The sequence below is a fragment of the Mus caroli genome, chromosome 6 (genome assembly GCF_900094665.2).
Source record: "Mus caroli chromosome 6, CAROLI_EIJ_v1.1, whole genome shotgun sequence".
In the NCBI taxonomy this organism is placed as follows: Eukaryota; Metazoa; Chordata; class Mammalia; order Rodentia; family Muridae; genus Mus; species Mus caroli.
The window spans coordinates 147,251,044-147,273,722 of NC_034575.1; the positions used below are offsets into that span (position 1 = coordinate 147,251,044).

At 38.8% G+C, this 22,679-nt stretch overlaps 1 protein-coding gene across 1 annotated transcript; it reads left to right on the forward strand.

The window, feature by feature from the left end:
* Positions 1-2,236: 2,236 nt before the first annotated feature.
* LOC110295842 (zinc finger protein 431-like) lies at positions 2,237-22,340 on the forward strand. The gene is given in 5 exon segments (XM_029478696.1): positions 2,237-2,315; positions 18,293-18,419; positions 18,611-18,692; positions 19,903-20,366; positions 20,775-22,340. Coding segments are annotated over 5 exon segments (2,184 nt in total). The 5' UTR covers positions 2,237-2,312; the 3' UTR covers positions 22,283-22,340.
* Positions 22,341-22,679: the final 339 nt, after the last annotated feature.

A 22,679-nucleotide genomic window follows, 5' to 3' on the forward strand; every position in this document is an offset into this window, starting at 1 on the left:
TATATATATCTTTCTCATTTTGGGGGTATGAAGCTTTTTAGTGGTTCTCTGCTATATCTTAGGCTTTTAGGTTAATATCTAGTATGCATAACTGTTCCCTCCAAGATTAAATCATTCAATCCTGCAGGAAACTCCTTAAAGCAGGAAGGTAAACAACTCAAAATAGAGGTCATCTCCCATCAGAAGAGCGGGGCTCCAAGAGATAACAACCAAACATGACAACATAAAACATAAAAGACAAAGCAACAGCCTTCACACCAAAACAGACAAGGCAACCTAACATGAGAGAAAGTGTGCCAAAAGCAGACAAAATAGAGACACGCCTGCTCCCACAATTATTGAGAACCGAGGCTTCATGGCCAGAAACCACGTAATAGCTCACCATTTGCTGATTCTCCAGTCCCAAGAATCTCCTGCCTTTTTTTGGTCTTTGTTGGTACTGCATATAGATACATGCAAGCTATATATATATAGCTTGATATATATATATTAAGGCTTAAAAATACAATTCTATATAATGATATTATAGCCCTGAGACAGACAGTAGTCAGATATAGTTAAAATGAGGTCTTTCTGGTCCTGCATGGAAGCCAGCCTACTCAGAGGCTAAAGCAGCCCTATTGTGAAATTAAAATAGCTCAGCAAAGCTGTTCCTCTAAGAAAGGTATCCACAGTTCTGATAGGTGACTTTGCTTGATGTTTTCTGAATTTGTGGCATGGATACATTTATCTGTTAGATCACACATCATAATCAACAGGAAGCATTGTCTCCTGAGCAATCTACTTTCACATTGTCATTTACTGGATTTTCATCTTAGATCTTATAAGGTGAACATCCCTGTATATCATTTTTATAGTTTACATATGTTTCTACTGACTTTGAGCTAAGAATAACCTTAAATAGCTCAGCTTTGACATTGTGACCACATTCAGGAGAGGATTTTACTTATCATTTATAAAAGTAGGAAAACCTGTATGTGAACATGTTGAATTAACTAAAACTGAAAGAGTTTCGGTACTATGTGTGATTTTTCTTAATTATAGCTTTTGGAGTGGGAAACCCCTTCTTTAATTTAGATTTTATGAGGTGATAAGATCCACCTTTAATCTAGGCCACAGCTTCTGGTGACAGCCTATAATATATAAAGGACATTGAAGATGGTAGCTCTTTCTCTTTGTCTGCTTGCCCTACCTCTGGCTAGCAAGTTTTTGTTTTTGTAGTGGTGGTGGTGGAAGTGGTGGTGGTTTGGTTTTGTTTTTTCCTGGTCTAAAGCCTTCTTCTCTGGAATTCTGGTATATACTGTAGATCAACTAGGATATCCAGCCACATGGTCTGAACACTACTGGATTCTCCAACTTTCCATTGGTTGACAGCCATTGTCAGACTAGTTGGACCACAGCTTGTGAGCCATTCTAATAAATCCACTTTCTGCATACATGGAGAGATTCCTTCTACCAGTTCTGTTCATCTAGAGAACCTTCACTAATACTCCTGTGGGTTTTGTTGTTGTTGTTGTTGTTTTGGTTTTTTGTTTGTTTGTTTGTTTTTGTTTTTGTTTTTAACCTTCCCATTGAGGACGATGTGCCAGATAACAATAGTGTTCTACAGTGTTTGTCATCTGTTTCCTGCTTTGTTTCATACCTACCAGGTGAGAAGTAGCTGCAGTTTACCTGAACCCAGCATGAAGCCACGAAGCTCTTGTTTCCTAAAATCCTTCTTTGTTAATATTCTGGGCACCCTTCCACTTGTGGGGCAGATTAATAACTCCACTGCAAGTTGAGTAACGGGTTATGCATGCTATCTACCTTGATTCCAGGAGGAAGAAGGGGAAATGCCTACCGAGTGCTGTGAGGGGAGCTCAGTCAATCTCTGAAGTCGGTACCTGGTGAGCCAGGGTCACTACCCACAAAGGGGAGGAGCACATGGCTGAGTAGCAGGAACTAAGTGCTGGGTCCTCCCTGGAGATGGGTGGAAGACAGATGAGTAGGCTATTGGAGGATAGGCACAAAATCTACTGAAATGCAAATCCTTGCAGAACTGGAAAAAGTCTGACTCTGGACTGGAAGTTTTGGGCCAGGAACCACGGTGCTGAATCCCTAAGGGTTAGAGTGTAATCATGTCACTTAAGACTCACTGGCCAATCAGAGCCTTAGGCAGATCTGCCAATCAGAAGGGGAGGAGGGTTCTTTCGGGTGCTATGCGACTGGTTCCGCTTACCTTCTGAGCATACTTGAATGATTTGGTGTGATGTGCTCTGAGCCCTGCTTCTGGGTCCTGCGAGGTGTTCTGAGGCAAGCTCCGAAGTTGCGACATGGTGAGCACAGGGTTACTGCCAACAACTGGAAGGAGCAGGGGGCTGAGCAGCGGGAGCTGGTGTGGTGGGTCTTTCCCCCGGCTGGGTGGGAACCTGCGGCCACCAGTGTGGTCCCTTGATGTCCTAACCAATCGCTGCACCTGAGGGTAGCCTCTGCATAACTTTACTATGTCAGCTGTATCTGCTCAAGAGCATTTGGAACAGTGGGTTGTGCGTAGAAAGATCCCTGGCAGAATGAGAAACTCGGAGAACCCTAGTTTCTACAAGTTCTGCCCTCGGCATTTAACATTAAGATGTTTGATCCATTTGGAATTAATTTTGTGGAGGTTGGAAAAGACATCTCATGTTTTCGGTAGCAATGCAATATTAAGCTGTAGTGTAAAGGAGTAGAATTGGTGATGTGAAGGATTTACTAATGCTTAGTGTCGGAGGCCAGCTCGGGCGATCTAAGGTAGCCAATGGGGAAGAGCGTCAGCAGGGGCAAGACTTGGACTTGGGGGATATTTAGGGTTACTTTTTAATAACACGACGTTTACCTGTCTTAAATCTCAGTGAATTTGTAGTAGCCTGAGTTCCCCTGAGGCCAGAAACTGCAGTCTCTGACGTCTAGCACCTCATAGTAAAACGGAGATTAAGTAAAGTAGGCTTTGTCCTTATCTCCACCTGCTAGTTAAAGACTCAGGAAGAAAAAGAGACACTTTGAAAAGTGATTTTAATCTTTACTTCTAAGTTCTTTTTCTCAAAAAAAAAAAAAAAGAAAGAAAGAAAGAAAGAAAAGAAAAAGAAAGAAAAGAAAAAAATTCCAAAAAGTTCTCTCCTATTTCTAAGCTTTCTTTTTAATTTCTAAGTTATTCTACTCCGCAGTCATTCTTCCTGTCTTGCTCTCTCCTCCTGCTCTGATGTAACAATGCCCTTGTAATGTCTTCATTTCTAGTTTTTTATACCTTTTCTAAGGAAATAGATTACATGGTTTTTCCAAGCATCCTTTTTTTTTTTACAAAAGTTCACCAAAAGTTCAAACATAAATTCAAATCATAACTCGAATAAGACATTTACAACAGAGAATGTTTACATATGTATCCATTAAGACTAGACATTCATTATCTGTCACTAGCTTTACAGGTTCATGGGGAGTTAAAAACCATAACTAAGTTATCATTGAAATTTTGTATAGATAAACCCAGGCAATATTTTATCTTCTGTCCTTGTACCTACAATAAATCGTTAGTTCACTTTTTATGACCTTAGGTTAATTGTTTTACAACCTCTTGGAATGTGTTCTAAGTTTTAGATGCCTGCTTCCTATCTCAGAAGCAATTAACTTAGACTTCATAGTTTCTTCATACATTTCTGCTGACTTGATAGATGTCTCCCATTTCCTTCCACTTACCCCATATAAGGACTGTACAAGGTGTTATTCTTCTTAAGCTTACTTAGCATAAGACATAGCTTGTACAAGAGTTCCCCACCCCAGCATTTATATTTTCTATCTTCTCATTTTCCTATGTTTTTCACCATCCGGGACCTTCCACTTAGGATACTATTACTGAAGAATAACATTCTGTTTTAGGGCACTGGTGTACTTAAGAAATAATTCTGGGAATATTTTTGCTGTGTAAATCTTCCATCTGTCTATGTGGCTAGACTTGTCGTCTCCAATCCATATTTAAATTGTTCAAAACATAACCTGGGACCTGAACCTAAAAGAGACTTAAGGGTTATAGAATATGTGGAATGAGAAATTTGTTCTAGGCTGGCTTCTGTTTTAGCAATAACCAGTGCAGCTGGTCTTTGCTATTTTGTGGTTTCTTCTTTTCCTACCCTTTATCCACCGTTCTCACCAGATAGTAGAGAAACAAGGATAGAGGAGAAAGAGATCCTTGAATCTAATTTCTTTCCTTTTGTTTCTTCTTTAACCACAGCTACAAATAAACCTTAACCAACCTTCCTAAAACACCAATAACCCCCACCACCACCCTGTCTCTCAGGGCCCTCACATTTATGTACCTTCCACAATGTTCCTGGAATTCCAGATGTAACACCATCACAGAAATCTGTAGCTGACCAAACCATGCTTCCGCTAGAGCATGAAGCAACTCATGGTCAGTGGCTGCAACAGTCAGAAGCAGCCACACATCACTACACCTGGGATTAAAATGAAAGCACATTCTTGTAATATTTCTGCATTTTTAAAAGAAACCAAAATTCTAGAATTCTCAAAAATGTTACTACAAACCAGAATTGGATGCAAGCTATTATTAAAAAGATTTTTAAAAATTAATCTTTTAATTGTGTTTGGAGTGATTTCTCCCTGGGAAGGCATATTAATTCTAAAACAGCTGCATCTTCAGCCTTTCAAAAAAAAACTGTTTCTGAGACAAACTATGTTGACTTGGGGTCCCCTTGATCCTAGTCTCTTGCTTCCCAGGGCTTTCCTCTTGATTAAACATCCTAAATCCTTAAGTTAAAGGAATATATCATAACAGAGTTTTTAAATTACTCATTTGAGTCGTGTAATTAACTGTCCATTACAGGAAAAGAATTGCATGTGGAGCATGGCTTCTGCCTTCATATCATAACAGGAGGAACAGTTTACTGTGTACACTGCAGGGTGAAACAGGGTAGGCAATAGCTAGATCACAGACTAAAGTTTAAGGGAGTCAGCTGTAGGAGTCACCATTATGAAGAAGGACCTTACTCAGGCGGGGTGATGATTTTGTAATTTCACAGCATGTTAATTCATGGATATGACTGAAAACAGACCAGATCGATGAGTGTACAATTTGGGGAGGTTGTGTTGAGCCAATGAATGTTGAATTTCCAGTTAGGGGACTGTCCTATGGAGATATATACAATCTTCGTTAACATAGTTAAATCACCTCAGAGGGTTGACACACAGGCCTTTGGCTGTAGCTGTATGTCAGATTACAGGTCTCAGCAGTTAACATAGAACAAGGGGGTCAAGGTCAGACAGTACCTTTTTTTTTTAATCTTTTATTTATTTATTTTAAATTCCAGATTTTATTCCCCTCCTGGTCCTCTGACTATTCCACATCCCATACCTCCTCCCCTGCCCCGCTGTTTCCACAAGGCTGTCCCAACCCTCCACCCCACACCCCACCAGACCTTGAGGGTTAGGTGCATCTTCTCTGGCTAAACCCAGACCTAGCAGTCCTCTGTTGTGTTTGTGTTGGGGGCCTTATATCAGCTCGTGTATGCTGCCTGGTTGGTGGTCCAGTGTCTGAGAGATCTTTGGGGGGTCCAGGTTAATTGAGACTGCTGGTCCCACAGGGTTGCCATCCTCCTCAGCTTCTTCAAGCTTTCCCCTAATTCAACCACAGGGGTCAGCAGCTTCTGTCCATTGGTTGGGTGCAAACATCTGCATCTGACTCTTTCAGATGCTTGTTGGGTCTTTTGAGGGTCAGTCATGATAGGTCCTTTTTTGTGAGCACTCCATAGCCTCAGTAATAGTGTCAGGTCTTAGGGCCTCTCCTTGATCTAGAACCTACTTTGGGCCTGTCACTGGATCTTCTTTTCCTCAGGTTCCTCTCCATTTCCATCCCTGAAGTTCTTTCAGACAGGAACAATTATGGGTCAGAGTTTTGACTGTGGGATGGCAACCCCATCCCTCACTTGATGCCCTGTCCTTCTTCTGGAGGTGAGCTCTCTAAGTTCCCTTTCCCCAATGTAGGGCATTTTATCTAAGGTCCCTCCCTTTGAGTCCTGAGAGTCGTCACCTCCCAGGTCTCTGGGACATTCTGGAGGGTCCCCCCAACCTCCTACCTCCCGAGGTTGCCTGTTTCCATTCTTTCTGCTGTCCCTCGGGGCTACAGTCCTTTTCTGAAGACAGAACCTTATTAATGCCATTTCATCTACCAAGGAATGGCCTGGTTTTTGTTTTGTTTTGTTTTGTTTTAAAGATTTATTTATTTGTTTGTTTGTTTATTTTATATGAGTGTGCTGCTGCTGTCTTCAGACACACCAGAAGAGGGCATCGAATCCCATTACAGATGGTTGTGAGCCACCATGTGGTTGTTGGGAATTGAACTCAAGATCTCTGAGAGAACAGTCAGTACTCTTAACCACTGAGCCATCTCTACAGCCCCCCTAGCCTGTTCTTTTTTTTTTTTTTTTAAGTTGGTATAGCTTTTTTTTTCCAATTAGATTTATCTTTTTAAGAAATCAATTTTTGGTATTACCTTTTAAATTTAATGTTCTTAATTCATCAATGCCCTAATCTCTTATTTGCTTCTATTCTCCAATGTCTCTGGGTCATTAAGAATTTTATTCTTTTTTCTCAAGTGTTTTGATTTTTGTTTCTTCTGAGAACAATATCTTCTGTAGCTCAGGATTGCTTCATGCTATATAGTTAAGACTTGCTTTCAACACCTAATCTTGCCTCTGCTGTCCAGTGCCTAGAAGACAGTCCTGCAGCTCCTTTCAGGCTAGTCCCTGACTGGTCAGTGAGAAGGAAGAGAGACCAGTGAATGGGTGTCCCTCCTACCTCCCTGACTTTTTTAGGGTAATTAGAAATAAAGAAGGACCTGTGTAAGAATTGAGTTCACTGAGCACCTTTGAAGCTGGTGTATTCATAGCACAGAAAGAGATGTGGAGAAAAGAAAGTGAGAGCTTTCCTGCTTTGAGAGTAGTTGCCAATAGTCAGGTCATCAATTTTATATGATCAATAAAAGTCCAAAATGATCATTTTTGTAGGTTCACAGACCAAGGTAATCAAGAATCTAAATAAGGATCTTAACTTATTTTTAAATAACAAATTACTGTAGTTACACTAGTTCAACCAACACAGAAGATCTAGACTACTTGGTGTGGCTGTGCCTGACAGGCATGTAATTTTTTTCCTGGTTGAAAGTGCACAGCTTGAGAGAAGAGATGTAAATACTTGCTGTGCTCTAGTATACCTGTTTAGTCCCTGGAGAATACTGGACCATAAAGCCTGTTTCAACTTTTTAAAATAATTTTTGAGATTATATGTAAATCATTTCAGCCCCCTCATTTGTCCCTATTGTTAAGTATCAAACCCTGGGACAAATAGCTTAAGTGCCTGTCTAACAAATCAGAGTGGGCCTGACTGTCAGGTTCTCCCAGCATCCCTCAGTCCCTACCTGTGACAGGGTATGGGTAGCATATCCACCTTCTAGCTTAGGGATTAGGCTGCCTTTCTCCCAGCTGCCCTTCCTTATGTAATCCAACCATTTTGGGGACCTGGACCTTTTCATCTATCATTTACCCTCCTGGCCTTAGTCTGGCTTTCTCCCTCTCCCTTTCACTCTTCCCTTACATGACTCATGGTCAAGTCTACTCTGGACTCCCCCTTATGTCCCCTGTGTCTGGAGCTATGCTCTCCCTTTTATCTATAATAAACTTTCTACCATACCTAGGAGCAGCTGTGTCCTTTCCTTTTTTATTTCTTTTTTCATTCATCTTCCATTTACTGTTCCTTGATTTCAAATTCATAGCCACCTTTTGCTTATGTTGTTGTTACCTTTTGAGTTTGACTGAAGTTTGGCTACAGGACTTCCCAGATGTGAAGCAAAGGGTTTGCTGCCCTGGATGTTGAATGTGTAATGGAATGTACAAAGGACCCTGTGTCTTGGTACCCTGGGAGAGTGGAAGATTCTACTGAAATACAAATTTATCAGACCAGGGCTCTGTCTGCCCATGGCGTGGAAGGCAGAGCTGGGAAGGCCTGTGCTGTCTGAGTCATTCAATCTCTAATCCTCCAGTAGGAGAACTGCTACTATCCTCTGTGCAGGTTAGCAATCGGGAGGAGCACCAGTGGGAGGTAGCTTGCAGGTTCTTTCCATATCTCCTCTGATGCATCAGACTGCTGTGAGGGAGACCCCAAGTCATGTAATGGTGATTGTGGCAGCCACTGGGAAGAGCAGGTTGACTCTATCAGAGTCCAATCTGATTGGATTTGAATAGACTTCGAATCAGACTGTGGTTCTGTTGTTACATGTGGTGACCTGGTCAGAGGAGCTTGTCCTGTGAGCCTGGCTAAGTGTGGATTCCCTGGGAAGGATGAGGCTCTGCAGCTCTGGCAATAGGAAGCTGTGTTTCTTATAACCTCACTGCCCAGTGTGCACACACAAGCATTGTTTTTGGTATGCAGTGGGAAGACAGATGTCAAAACAAAAGCTCTGGTTTCAGGAATGGAGAGATGGCTAAGTGGCTAAGTGCACTGACTGTTCTTCCGAAGGTTCTGAGTTCAAATGCCAGCAATCACATGGTGGCTCACAACCACCCATAATGAGATCTGATGCCCTCTTCTGGGGTGTCTGAAGACAGCTGCAGTGTACTTACATATGATAAATACATATAATAAATAAATAAATACTTTTTCTAGAAGTTCTGAACATTGCATTGCACATTCGGTTTTGTGTGATAAATTTTACAAACAGTTTAAAAATTGTTAGAAAGGAGGTGATGGGAATTATCCTTCAGCAACATTTGATTAAAATCCTTTTACCTTTCTACTACCACCAGCCACAGTGGTAAGACTGAGGGAAATTCAAGGATACAAAAGGAGTTTCTGAGATGCAGAGGTTTCTTTGCATGAGATGCATGGTGCTTTGCAGGTGGGTAGGGCAGATTCCACATGGCAGGAAACAGACATTAAATTATTATTATAAATGGTTTGTGTGTGAGCTCAGTGAGACTGGGTTTGTGTGAGATCACAATGAGGCATAGGGGACTGCTGAGCATAGCCCACCTTTCTGATCACGTTCATACAAAGAGAGCCATAGAACATTGGACCTCTCTGGAAGTGAGATCAGTAGTGGCTGGAGGGTCCAAATATAACAGTTTAGGGGTCACTTTGAGTTATTTTTGTGGAAGTCGTGAAGTCTGTGTTTATTTAAATTGTATACACATGCAGTCATAGGTAACATTTCACATTTTTCGTGACTAAGTTTCCATCAGTCTTTTGATTAAAAGTTGACTATAATTTGGGGCTTACATTCTTGACTCTTTCTTTGCATCCCCTTATTCTTTCACAAATGTTGTAAACCTTTTGATTATTGTAGCTCTTTGGTAAGTACAGACTGAATTCACATTATGCCAAAATGTGCACTATTACTTCATAATTCCATTGGCGGCTCTGAGTTTTTTCACATGGCACATAGCTTTCCTATTATAAATTGTCAGGAATTTTCTTTGGATTGTTTTGAATTTATGCTGCAAATTGAACATACCCAATTTTTTTCTTTTTTCCTTTTGACAACACATCACTTTAATGTTGTTTGCAGTTGTATAAATGGGTAAAACCATTCATTTAGCAAATTTCAGTCAGTGTGTGAAACTGAAACTGATGTGAAATTAAATGCAAAGCCATAGATGAGGGCTTTATTTTAGATTTTGGTGACACAGAATACATTGTTAGGGTCACATAAATGATACCTTACTAAGTATGATTTAATTGAGAAAACAAAAAGAATGAAATAAACATGGTCCAGAATTTAACAATGAATCTGGATGTGACACAGGATTGTGTGTTAGCCTGCAAAATAAAATCTGATAGCAGTAGGTTGGGATTTTCCACAGATACTAAAATTAGTTAAAATTGTGTTGTTATATTTGATGTAAAATTGCACATATTTAATGGATGTATTCTGATACATTTAAACATAATACCTACACCTAAGTAACCCCCTCATACAGAGTTCTCATAAAAATTACAGAATTGCCATGGATCCCAGCAATCTTCTCAGTATATTTTCCACAAACTTGAAACTATCATTGAGATGTATCAGAATTGTCATGTTCATTGCAGTTGTATTCATGGTTGCCTAATTTTGAGAATAACTTCAATGTTCATTTGTTGAGGACAAGGTGGGTGCTTCAGGAGAACATTGTACTAAAGGAAGGAAGACAATAGCAATGGTTAAAGGATTATGCACTTGTAAAGACTCTCACAGTCAGTGCTGTCTTGGTCATAAAACAGCATGTTAAGCAGTGTCAATCCACTTCCATCTCCTATCTGATTTTAATCTTCAGTGCACCCTTATTTGTCAGATGAATATGAGAGCTTGAGCTATCTTGTCTATACTGCATGTAGCAATAGAAAATGAAGGGCAGAAAGCACAGAATCTAACAGAAGTAATCTCCTTCAAAGGGTTTTGCTAATGTTCTTTTTGGTGGTATGTGAAAGAGAAATGAAATCGTAAGTTTTTTTGTACTAAGAGTTGTTATAGAGATGAGCAGCAAACGTGCTATTATAGTATACTGTAAAAATGCAGAAAGTGGCTTTATTTGGATGGTATGAGAGCTTTCTACCAATGAGTCATACTGCATGAAAAAGTTAAAATGAGGTTAAGAAACAGTTGAACAAAAATGTAATAGTTTTAGGTAAGTGACTCATCTCTGTTTCCTCTGCATTAAATAACCTATCTTAGATGGTAACACTTTCATTTTTACTTTGGATAATGTTTAAACATGTAATATTTCTCTACATCAGTCTTTATATTTAATGCATTATATAATTAACACAGCAATTCTGTATAACATCATATATTTATTTCTATTATTTGAGTAGTTTTTCAAACATTAGTTTTCCTTAAAAAGAAGCAAGAGTATCCTTTGGAATGAAATGAGTAAAAAATGCTATAATTCCACATGCCTAACTAGTGGAAGAAAATGGACTGCTTTTGCTTCCTGAATGATATATATCTCACATTGCTGAGAGCAAAACGTCTGATTTCACACATAAAGACTGGACCTAAGAATGAGCTTGTGATGAACTCCTATGTTGCAGGGTATTTGATCACATTGTGACAAACAAACTAACTAACACCTGTTTCTAGATGTGGTGTGGCTCAGTCCTTAGCACACACCTTTAATCTCAAACAATAATGGTAAAGTTAGTTTTGAAAGTGATGTCTAATTGAGTAGTAGACAAAGTGATGAATCAGGGAAAGATCTGTCAGAATAGTATATGTCCAACTCTCACAAGAACAGAGAGGAAAGAGAGGCAACATAAGAGGGAATAGCACAGAGGGAGAGAGGAGGAAGCAGTTTTACTGAGAGTTTTACAGAGACAGGTTGTAGAGAGAGAACAAGCTAGACACACGTGAAGATAGAATGAGCCAGAGAATGAGAAGGAGGCAGAAGATGAGAACAAATTGCTAGAGTTCGTTTGAGGCCAAGCGCAGCAATTCATTCAGAAGTGAAAGAAGCCAGTTTGAATCAGTTAGCATGAAGAGGAGTTTGTGCCAGAACATCTGAATTGACCAGCTAACCAGAGTTCAGAAAGAAAAGGAAAAGGTAAGTTAATTCAGTAGTAAGTCTCAGAGGCCAAAAACATACTAGACCTATATAAGATTGTACAGAGGCTAGAAGCTTCCAGGGCTAGGCTTGGGCTAGCAGATGAAGGAAGTAAGCTGACAATTACATCAGGCAAATAAAAGATATTTTTACACTCCTGTGTGATGGTCACCCTCCACACAAACAGAATGAGAACTGTATCTGTCACAATCATGCTGTCTCTGTTTTCACTATTTCACATTTCTGTGTTCATTATTGCTTTCCTTCTTTGCACTTTTATTTAAGCTATATTGAATTAATTTTTAAATTAAAAACAAATTATTCTCTCATACAATGTATCCCAACCACTGTTTCCCCTCTCTCAACTCCTTCCAGCTAACCCCCTCCTCTCCCCAAGATGCACACCCCTTCCTCTGTTTCCTCTTCAGAAAGGAGCAGACCTCCAAAAGAGGACAGCCAAACAAGACAACACAAGATAGAAAAAGACAAGGTAAAAGCTTTCATATTGAGGCTGGACAAGGCAACCTAGGAGGAAAAGAATTTCAAGATCAAGCAAAAGAATCAGAGCTACACCTGCTCCCACTGTTAAGAGTCCCACTAAAATACCAAGCTAACAGCCATAACGTATAAGCAGAGGACCAGGCACAGACCCATGCTGACTCCATGCTTGCCACTTAAGTCTCTGTAAGGTTCCTAGAAATTCAGGCAGTGTTAGTCATAGGTTCTCTCCCATGTCCTGGGCCTCAAGTTGAACCAAACATTGGTTGGCCATTCAAACAAGTTTATTACCATCATGCCCCAGTACATCTTTCAGGAAGGACTAATTGTAGATGGAGGGTTTTGTAGCTAGGTTGGTGTACTGTCTAGTTTTGTATCAACTTGACACAGCTGGAGTTATCACCAAAAAAAGGAGCTTCAGTTGAGGAAATGCCTCCATGAGATCCAACTGTAAGGCATTTTCTCAATTAGTGATCAAGGGGGAAAGGCCCCTTGTGGGTGGGACCATCTCTGGGCTGGTAGTCTTGGTTCTATAAGAGAGCNGGCTGAGCAAGCCAGGGGAAGCACGCCAGTAAGGAACATCCTTCCATGGCTTCTGCATCAGCTCCTGCTTCCTGACCTGCTTGAGTTCCAGTCCTGACTTCCTTGGTGATAAACATCAGTATGGAATTGTAAGCTGAATAAACCCTTTCCTCCCCAACTTGCTTCTTGGTCATGATGTTTGTGCAGGAATAGAAACCCTGACTAAGACAGTTGGTGTCCAGGTTTTTCTTTTTGTAGCCTGTAGAGTACTTTCTCTCCCCAAACAGGCTAAAATATAGGAGTGAAGGCTCCAAGCCTTCACCCACTTGACCTCTACATTCAGAGAACTGTGTAGAATTTGTCTTTAGTGATGAGGCCCTGCTGTCAGTTTTCCTTAGGTTTACTGAGGGAAACTGTTAGATTTCAGTTTTGTCCTAGGGACCTCCTTGGCCTACAACTCAACCAAATGTAATGTCTTCCCAACACTGAAGCCCTGCCTGCCTACAAAGAATGGCCAGTTCAGACTTCATTACTGTGAGTCCTCATTAGGGTCACCCTCATAGATTCCAGGAAGTTGCCATTGCACTGATTAACCCTCAGATGTCCCCTAATTCCAGCTGTTTCTTCCTATACTGTACTCTCCCTTCATCCTCCCCCCAACTGATCCTTCCCACTCCTGATCTCATCAAACCCCAGTCTACTCACCAAAACTATTCTATTTCCCCTCTAGAGGGAGATCCATGCTTCCCCCTATATAGCCCTACTCTCTGGGTTTGTGGAGTATAACTTGATTATTATTTACCTAATAGGTAATATCCACTTATAAGTGAATGTATACCATATCTGTCATTCTGGGTCTGGGTCACCTCACCTAGGGTGATTTTTTTTTTCTACATGCATTTACTTGCCTGTAAATTCATGATGTCATTTTGTTTAAAACAACTGAGTGATATTCCATTGTTTTCCATTCTTCATTTGAGGGACATCTAGGTTGTTTCCAGTTTCTGGCTAGTATGAATAATTATGCCATAAACATAGTTGAGCAAACATAGTCCTTGTGGTAGGATGGAACACCTTTTGGATAAATGCCCAAGAGTAGTATAGCTGGGTCGTGAGGTAGATAGATTATTGGTTTTCTTAGGAACCATGATTCTGAGGAAATACTGATTTCCATAGTGGCTGTATTAGTTTGCACTCCCATAAGCAATGGAGGATTGTTGTCCTTTCTCCACATCCTTGCCAGCATTTGCTGTCACTTGTATTATTGATCTTAGCCATTCTGACAGGTGTAAGATGAATTCTCCAAGTAGTTTTGATTTACATTTCCCTGATGGCTAAGATGGTAAAGATTTCTTTAAGTGTTTCTCAGCTATTTGAGTTTCCTCTGTTGAGAATTCTCTGTATATATATATATATATATATATATATATATATATCCCATTTTAATTGGATTTTTTTTCCTTTGAAAAATCTAGTTTCTTGAAGTCTTTATATATTTTGTATGTTGGTCCTCATTAGATGTGGATTTGAAGAAGAAGAAAAAAACTTTTCTCATTCTTTGTCCAATTAACTGGGGTTTTGCCACTTTCCATGTATTTTCTATTATTGGCAAAGAGGAGAAACAGAGTGCATGAGAAGAGTGCTGTCCTGTAATATCTTTAATTTTTTTTAAAGATTTATTTATTATATGTAAGTACACTGTAGCTGTCCTCAGATACTCCAGAAGAGGGCATCAGATTTTGTTACCAATGGTTGTGAGCCACCATGTGGTTGCTGGGATTTGAACTTAGGACCTTCGGAAGAGCAGTCGGCGCTCTTAACCACTGAGCCATCTCTCCAGCCCTAATTTTTTATTATAATCTTGTAGTTGTTGTTTAAAAGACTTATAGATCTGTCTTTCTGTCTCTTTTTATTTGTGGTGCCATCTATATTGTGTGATTTTATTTATTACTATCTAATTATATTGTTATTCTTTGAAAAATGATAGACCTTCACCTATTTTTTTCTTCTGAAAATCTATTATATTGTTATGAGTTTCTTAAGTTTTTGATAGTTTGCGGACTTTCTGTGGAGAAACAGTTTTAGTTTCCTCTTTTTGGTCCTAAAGGCTTGCTTCTCCTCATCTCTTGGCAAATCTGTGTTTTCCAGTTGTTGCAATCATCGTTTTGCATTTTTCTACCTGAGTGATATGGTTAGCACATTGGATTTGGATTTTTAAAATTTTTAGTATATTATTGTCTCTGTGTGTCCTAAGTAGCTTCAATTGTTAACATTTTAGAGCCTACAGTCATCTAAGGGAGCCTTACTTGAGAGCATGCCCTCATCAAAATGGCTGAATGTGGTGTCAGTGAGAAATTGTGTTGAGTGATGATTGATGTGGGAAATCTCTTCCACTGAGGGTGGTAGGATCCCTAAGCAAGTGGACCTTGGCTGAATAAGGGGGCTAACTGAGCACAAGACAGTGACCAAGCAAGAGGGCAAACCAGGAAACAATGTCATGGTTTTTGCCTTCATTTACTTGAAGCTTGAGCTTGTATCCTAAGCTCCAAAAATGATAAACTGTGATCTAACAGGACCAAACAAGTAAACTATTCATTACCTGAGATGCCTTTGGTTAGAGGATTCAATCACAGCAGCAGAGTAGCAAGTTAGAATAAAAAAAAAAGTGGTACGCAAAAAGTGATTTTGCTTCTGGATAGAACCTGGGAATGTTCTCTTTTGGAGGAATGTAGAAACTATCAGGACTTGAGATGGCAAACAGAATAGAAAACTGTACTCAGAGCTTAATCAGCTGTTCCTGTAGCACCTGGAAGATTGGAGTATTGCCAGTAATGCAGACAGAAGTTGAGTTCATAGGATTTCAGTAGAAAATAAACTCCATGAAAAATTTAGCTAAAGGTCATTTGTGTGGTATTTTGACCCAAAATCTTTCTTATTCTGCCCATACCTTGAAAATTGAGTAATGCAGAATTAAAAAGTAATGATCTGAATTTTTAGATAGACCATTGAATCTGATAGATGACTATTACTAGTGACTCCTTCAGGACTACAATGGAAACGAAAAGCAACAAGTGGGGCAGAAATAAATGCAAAGTCTGTAGTTTGTGGAAGAAAACAGCAGTGCATACTTTCAAACGGCAATCAAATTCGGAAACAGAAGCATGAATTTTCAAAGAAAATATCACCATTAAAGAAAAGGTCCCTTTGCTCAGGATCAGAGGCCTAAAAGTTGCCCTTACTTCCTCCTGCTAAGCCTTCAATTAATGGAAAGAGTAGGCAAAATGATTCCTAGACCCAGGAAGGAACTTCATACAAAACCTGCTAAATCTGTGGTCCAAGTGTGGCAGGGTCCATCCCAATTTAGAATCCAAGCCTTAGAGGATCACCCAAGTTCTGGAAATAAGAAAGATGTAAAGTTTAAGGTCTCAATTCTTTCCCTGTGGTTTCAGTTCAGCACTGTTCCACCCGGCTGTTTGGCAGAGTCAGAGCCCCAGTGAGGGAGGATACTGTGAGAGTGCATTGCATGAAACTGTGAGCATGAAACCTGAGTTGCATTGTGAGACCATAAGATGTTGAGATACCTAAGCTATGAGACACCTGCCATGGAGAGCTGCATATTGAGAGAGTGCAAGTAACTAAACTGAGAGATGTATGAGAAGTTTCAGGGATAGGACCATCTAAGCCTTTTGAAACTGAGGCCCCGCATGTCTGAGACAGAGCTATAGGATTTGTTGTTTGCCCTGGTGGGTTTCTTCCCTCACAATGTACACATACTTCTCTATTGTAATAGGAAGGGGTATGTGTCATTGTATATAGGAAAGATATAACTTGCTTTCTAATTTTACAAGATGTTGCAATTCAGAGATAGTCTTGAAAGTCAGAAGAGACTTTGGACATTTGAACAGTATACAAGCTCTTGCAGACTATTAGGATCACTGAAGTTAGACTAATTGCATTATGGGATGACCATGAGCCTATAATGACAGAGTCAGAATGTAGTTGATTGAGTCAATCAAAGTTTCCAGATAGAATGATGTCTTTGAACACTTGTCTCTCCTTTGTGGCTTTCTTTGGGGGAAGTTATAGAAGCTTTTGAAGAAGGAGCCTTTCTAGATTCCATATCAGGGATGAGATTTGAATGTCTATAGACTCAACCCATTGCCTGATTTGTGTGTGTGTGTGTGTGTGTGTGTGTGTGTGTGTGTGTGTGTGTACTGTGTGGTGGTTGAAACTGATCTGTGAGCTTCCTTCTCATGCTATCATACATTCACCATTATAGACTATCCCTAAATTATGTAAGATGCAGTAGAAACAATTGCTATTCAGTGCTAAGCTACCTTGTGAGCCTGGTGTTTTTATATTTTTAATTTTGTTGGTTTTGTTTTTGAAGACAAAGTTTCTCTGTGTATCCCTGGCTGTCCTGGTATGTAGGACATACAGGCATCAAACTTAATCAGGTCCACCTGACTGTCTCCAAAGTGCTGGGATTGAATGTGGGCCAACATGCCTGGCTTTTTCTTTGTTTGTTTTTGAATTATTGACTGATTGGCCTAGAATGTAGGTTTTGATACATGTCAAGCATATGCTGTTGTGTTGAATCCACATTGTGAATTTTGAAATTTGGCGGAGAGAATATTCTGTTTCTCAGGATAGCATGTATTCATGACATTAATACTGCCTGGGTTTTACTGCCTGAGTTTTACTGCCTGAGCTTTCTGAGTCACTGAATTGCAGATGCATGACATTCTTCCTACCTGTTGTATTTGTTTTGATTTTTTAAAATAAATATGAGTATTTTGCCTGTATGCATGAATATGCATCTCATGTGTGCCTGGTCCTCATAGTAGTCAGAGGATGGCTTCAGACTTCCTTAATTTGGAGAAATCGATAGTTGTGAGCACCCTTGTAAGTACTGGCAATTGAGCCCAATTACTTGCAAGAGCAACAAGAGCTCTTCACTGCTGAGCCATCTCTCCTGCCCTATGTTTCTTATCAACAATTAGGATCAACATTTACATTGCTAATATTTTCATATGTCCATTTGTAACTGTTTAAACATGCATCCCCTTTTAATATCATTAATGTTACAGCTTAAACTTGAGCACTTCATGATTTTAGAAGGTGAATACAGAACTGGAGTGAATGTATAATTCTTTGTAGGAACTTCAGTAAAAACCTCTGAGTTCTATCTTCCTTGATTGTTTGTTTTTACAAGGGAAACAGGGACTTAATATATACCTTTGGCTGTCCTGGATAGACCATGCTGGTGTCCAACTCAATAAGATACAGCTTCCTCTGATTCCTGCTTGCTGGGATTAAAAGCATGAGCCAGTACACCCAATCTACTCATTATTTTTTGTAGTTAGTAATTGCTCATACAGTATCTCTGATGTGTGCTCAGTACTGTTTGCTTCTTTCTTTCTCTCTTTCTTTCTTTATATCAGTTAATTGGCATTTCTCTTGCAAGGCTATATCCTATTCAAAAAGCAAAGAAATGACAGAGGTGAATTTCATTTATTCAGTTTCCTTCTAAAATGACATTAGAACTTCTAGGTCAAGAAATAAGTGGGGGAAGCACCAAAATTATATAAATATATTGTCAATGAAGCATACATTTATTTTACAATGATGTCAGTATCATGCTTTGTGTTGTACACATGTATGGGATATTTTAGGATGCGGTGACCTATGATGATGTACATGTGAATTTCACTTGGGAAGAATGGGCTTTGCTGGCTCCTTCACAGAAGAGTCTCTACAAAGATGTGATGCTGGAGACCTACAGCAACCTCACTGCTATAGGTAAGTCAGTGAATTTTCCTTCACTTTTTAAAATAAGGGAACGATGGTTTCTTTGTTACTGATGCTCTTCTATACCTTCAGTTGAGAATGAGGAAGAATGGGGCGAATAAATCAGATTCACTGATGATAGTAACTTAAAATCTGACTAATTTTCAATAATAAATCATACATTTTCTGGTACTGTATTTTAGGCTGCAATTGGGAAGAGCATAATATTGAAGAATATTGTCAAAGTTCTAGAAGACATGGAAGATAATATTCATGTGCAAGTTAGTATGAATATACCTCTGAAGAAGTTTTAATATGTCCTGGACAGTTTTTAAAAAATAGCAACATTGTAAAAAAAAAAAGCATGTCTTTAAGTATATTGATGATTATTAAATTCTCACAAATCCATGTACCTCAATGTCAGGTTTCTGATTTGTGTTTGCAAGGCATTCTTCTATGAAAGAAGACAAGTAAACAATGCCTTAACAGTCATTGCCATTTGAATCATAGCCACATTACAGCTACTCTGTAGAACTGCCAATCTATTTAGTCTCATACAACTCACATATTGCAATATATAGAGATAGATAGATAGATAGATAAGTATATGTTTCTAATAAGCAAATATTCTATAGTATAGATGGTGTTGCTCATATACTTGTACCAACACTGCTAAGTTTAAGTGAGAGGGGCAGTTTATGAGAGTCAAGAATCCGTTAACCACAGGTCTATGATAAACAAAAAGTCAAACTGTGTGAATGCAATGTGGAAATCTTTAATTTGTTATTCTTTTAATAGGTATATCATGTAATATACCTATTAAATGGATAGAAGCATTGTACCCCTCTTCCAGAACAATTAGAAGATATGTAGTATTCCCCATTTAAGTAGACTTTCTCAATGTGATACAACCTTATAATTAGTTGGTTTTCCAACTTCATTGGCAATGCATCCATAAACTCACACTGCAGAAAATCCCTATGAGTACTAGTAATGTGGAAATTCTTCTCTGTTTGTCCTAGTTCACTTTGCAAATGTAGTGTATTTCACAATATAGGAAAATTTATTAATGCACCCAGTGTGTTAAAGCTCTGAGCTTTTCCAGTTCTCTTCAAATATGTGAAAAATTTCATAGAGAAAAAGGATACTACAAATGTGAGCCATGTAATAAACACTCTTACAATTACAGGTATCTTAAAAGACACAAAACAACCCATAATGAAGGGGAAACCATGAATGTAAACAAAGTGATAAAACTTATGATGTAATTCTTCTTTACAATTAGATCAAATTGTAAAACTGATTCCTACAGATAAAATTATAAAATTAATTCCTACAGATAAAATGATCCCTTGTTGTAGTGATTGTGGTAAAGCTTCACATGTGTCAATTATCTTTGCAGGCATGAAAGAAGTCTTACTGGAGAGAAACCCTCTGAATATACTCAATGTGTTAAAGCCTTAGTATGTCATAGTTATCCTCAAAAGCATGAAAGAATTCATTCTGGAGAGAAACTCTATGAAGGTATTCAATATGGTGAAACCTTTGTATCTCACAGTAGTCTCCAAAAACATAAAAGAACATATACTATAGAGAAACTCTATAAATGCAATCTATGTGATAAAGCTTTTACACATCATGGTAAACTTCAAAAGCATGAAAGAATTCATACTAGAAAGAAACCTTACCAATGTAATCAATGTGGTATAGCCTTTGCATATCTTAGTATTATCCAAATGCATAAAAGAACACATACTGGAGAGAAAGCTTACAAATGTAATCAATGTGGTAAAGCCTTTGCATATCTTAATAGTTTCCAAATACATAAAAGAACACATACTAGAGAGAAACCTTACAAATGTAATCAATGTGGTAAAGCCTTTGCATATCTTAGTAGTTTCCGAATGCATAAAAGAACACATACTGGAGAGAAACCTTACAAATGTAATCAATGTGGTAAAGCCTTTTTTTTTTTTTTTTTTTTTTTTTTTTTTTTTTTTTTTTTTTTTTTTTTTTTGGTTTTTCGAGACAGGGTTTCTCTGTATAGCCCTGGCTGTCCTGGAACTCACTTTGTAGACCAGGCTGGCCTCGAACTCAGAAATCCGCCTGCCTCTGCCTCCCGAGTGCTGGGATTAAAGGCGTGCGCCACCACGCCCAGCTTTTTTTTTTTTTAAAGATTTATTTATTTTATTTATATGAGTACACTGTCGCTGTCTTCAGACACACCAGAAGGCATCAGATCCCATTACAGATGGTTGTGAGCCATCATGTGGTTGCTGGGAATTGAACTCAGGACCTCTGGAAGAGCAGTCGGACCTCTGGAAGAGCAGTCATTGCTCTTAACCATTGAGCCATCTCTCTGGCCCTAAGCCTTTTCACATTATAGTACTCTCCACAAACATAAAATAATACACACTGGAGAGAAACCCTATGTATGTAATCAATGTGGTAAAGCCTTTGCACGACTAAGTTATCTCCATGGACATAAAATAACACACACTGGAGAGAAACCCTATGAATGTAATCAATGTGGTAAAGCCTTTGCCCAACAAAGTCATCTCCAAGTGCATAAAAGAACACATACTGGAGAGAAACCTTACAAATGCAATCAATGTGGTAAAGCCTATAAATGTCGTAGTAGTCTCAAAAACCATAAAATAATATCAGATACTGCAGAGAAGCCCTATGAATGTAACCAATGTGATAAAGTTTTTGCGTATCACTGTATTCTCCAAAAACATAAAAGAGCACATACTAGAGAGAAGCTTTACAAATTTAATCAATGTGGTAAAGCCTATAAATGCCGTAGTAGTCTCAAAAATCATAAAATAATAACAAATACTGGAGAGAAACCCTATGAATGTAACCAATGTGGTAAAGCTTTTCCACATCTTCATAGACTTAAAAGACATGAAAAAATCCATACTGGAGAGAAGCCTTATAAATGTAATGAATGTGGTAAAGCCTTTGCCTATCGCAGTTCTCTCCCAAAACATAAAAGAACACATACTGGAGAGAAACCCTATAAATGTAATCAATGTGGTAAAGCCTATTCCCAACACAGTAATCTTAAAACACATAAAAGAATACATACTGGAAAGAAACCCTATGAATGTTATCACTGTGGTAAAGCCTTTAGACTACAAAGTCATCTGCAAGTGCATAAAAGAACACATACTGGAGAGAAACCTTACAAATGTAATCAATGTGGTAAAGCCTTTGCACAACAAAGTTATCTACAAGGGCATAAAAGAATACATACTGGAGAGAAACCCTATGAATGTAATCAATGTGGTAAAGTTTTTGCATACCCTGGTTATCTACAAGTACATGAAAGGAAACATACTGGAGAGAAACCTTACAAATGTAATCAGTGTGGTAAAGCCTTTCCATGCATTCGTGAATGTAAAAGACATGAAAGAATTCATACTGGAGAGAAGCCTTACAAATGTAATCAGTGTGGTAAAGCCTTTGGGTATTACACCAGTCTCCATATACACAAAGCAACACACACTGGAGAGAAACCTTATGAATGTAAGCAATGTAATAAAGCCTTTGCACATCATAGTCAACTTCAAAGACATGGGAGAATTCACACTGGCGAGAAGCCTTACAAATGTAATCAATGTGGTAAAGCCTTTGCACAACACAATTCTCTTCAAATCCATAAAATAATACATACTGGAGAGAAACCCTATGAATGTAATCATTGTGGTAAAGCCTTTGCATATTCTGGTTATCTTCAAGTACATAAAAGAATACATACTGGAGAGAAACCCTATGAATGTAATCAATGTGGTAAAGCCTTTACATGTCAGAGTGATCTTAAAAAACATGAAAGAATTCATACTGGAGAGAAGCCTTACAAATGTTAATAAATGTGGTAAAGCCTTTGTGTGTAACACCAGTCTCCGAAAACATAAAGCAACTCATACTGGAGAGAAACCTTATCAATAAAGGTGGTGTAGTAAATCCTTCGCCTCTTGTGGTAAACTTCAAACTCATGAAAGAATTCATACTGGAGAAGACCCTTACAAATGTAGTCAATGTAGTAAAGCCTATTCACAATCAGGTCACCTCCAAGTACATAAAAGAACACATATTAGAGCGTAACCCTATGACTGTAACCAATATGGTAAAGCCTTTACAGATCACAGTGATCTTCCAATCCAAGTGGTGGTTTGAATATGCTTGGCCCATAGCAAGTGGCACTGTTAGGAGGTGTGGGCTTTCTGGAGTAAGTGTGGCCTTTGAGGAAGTATGTCACTGTGG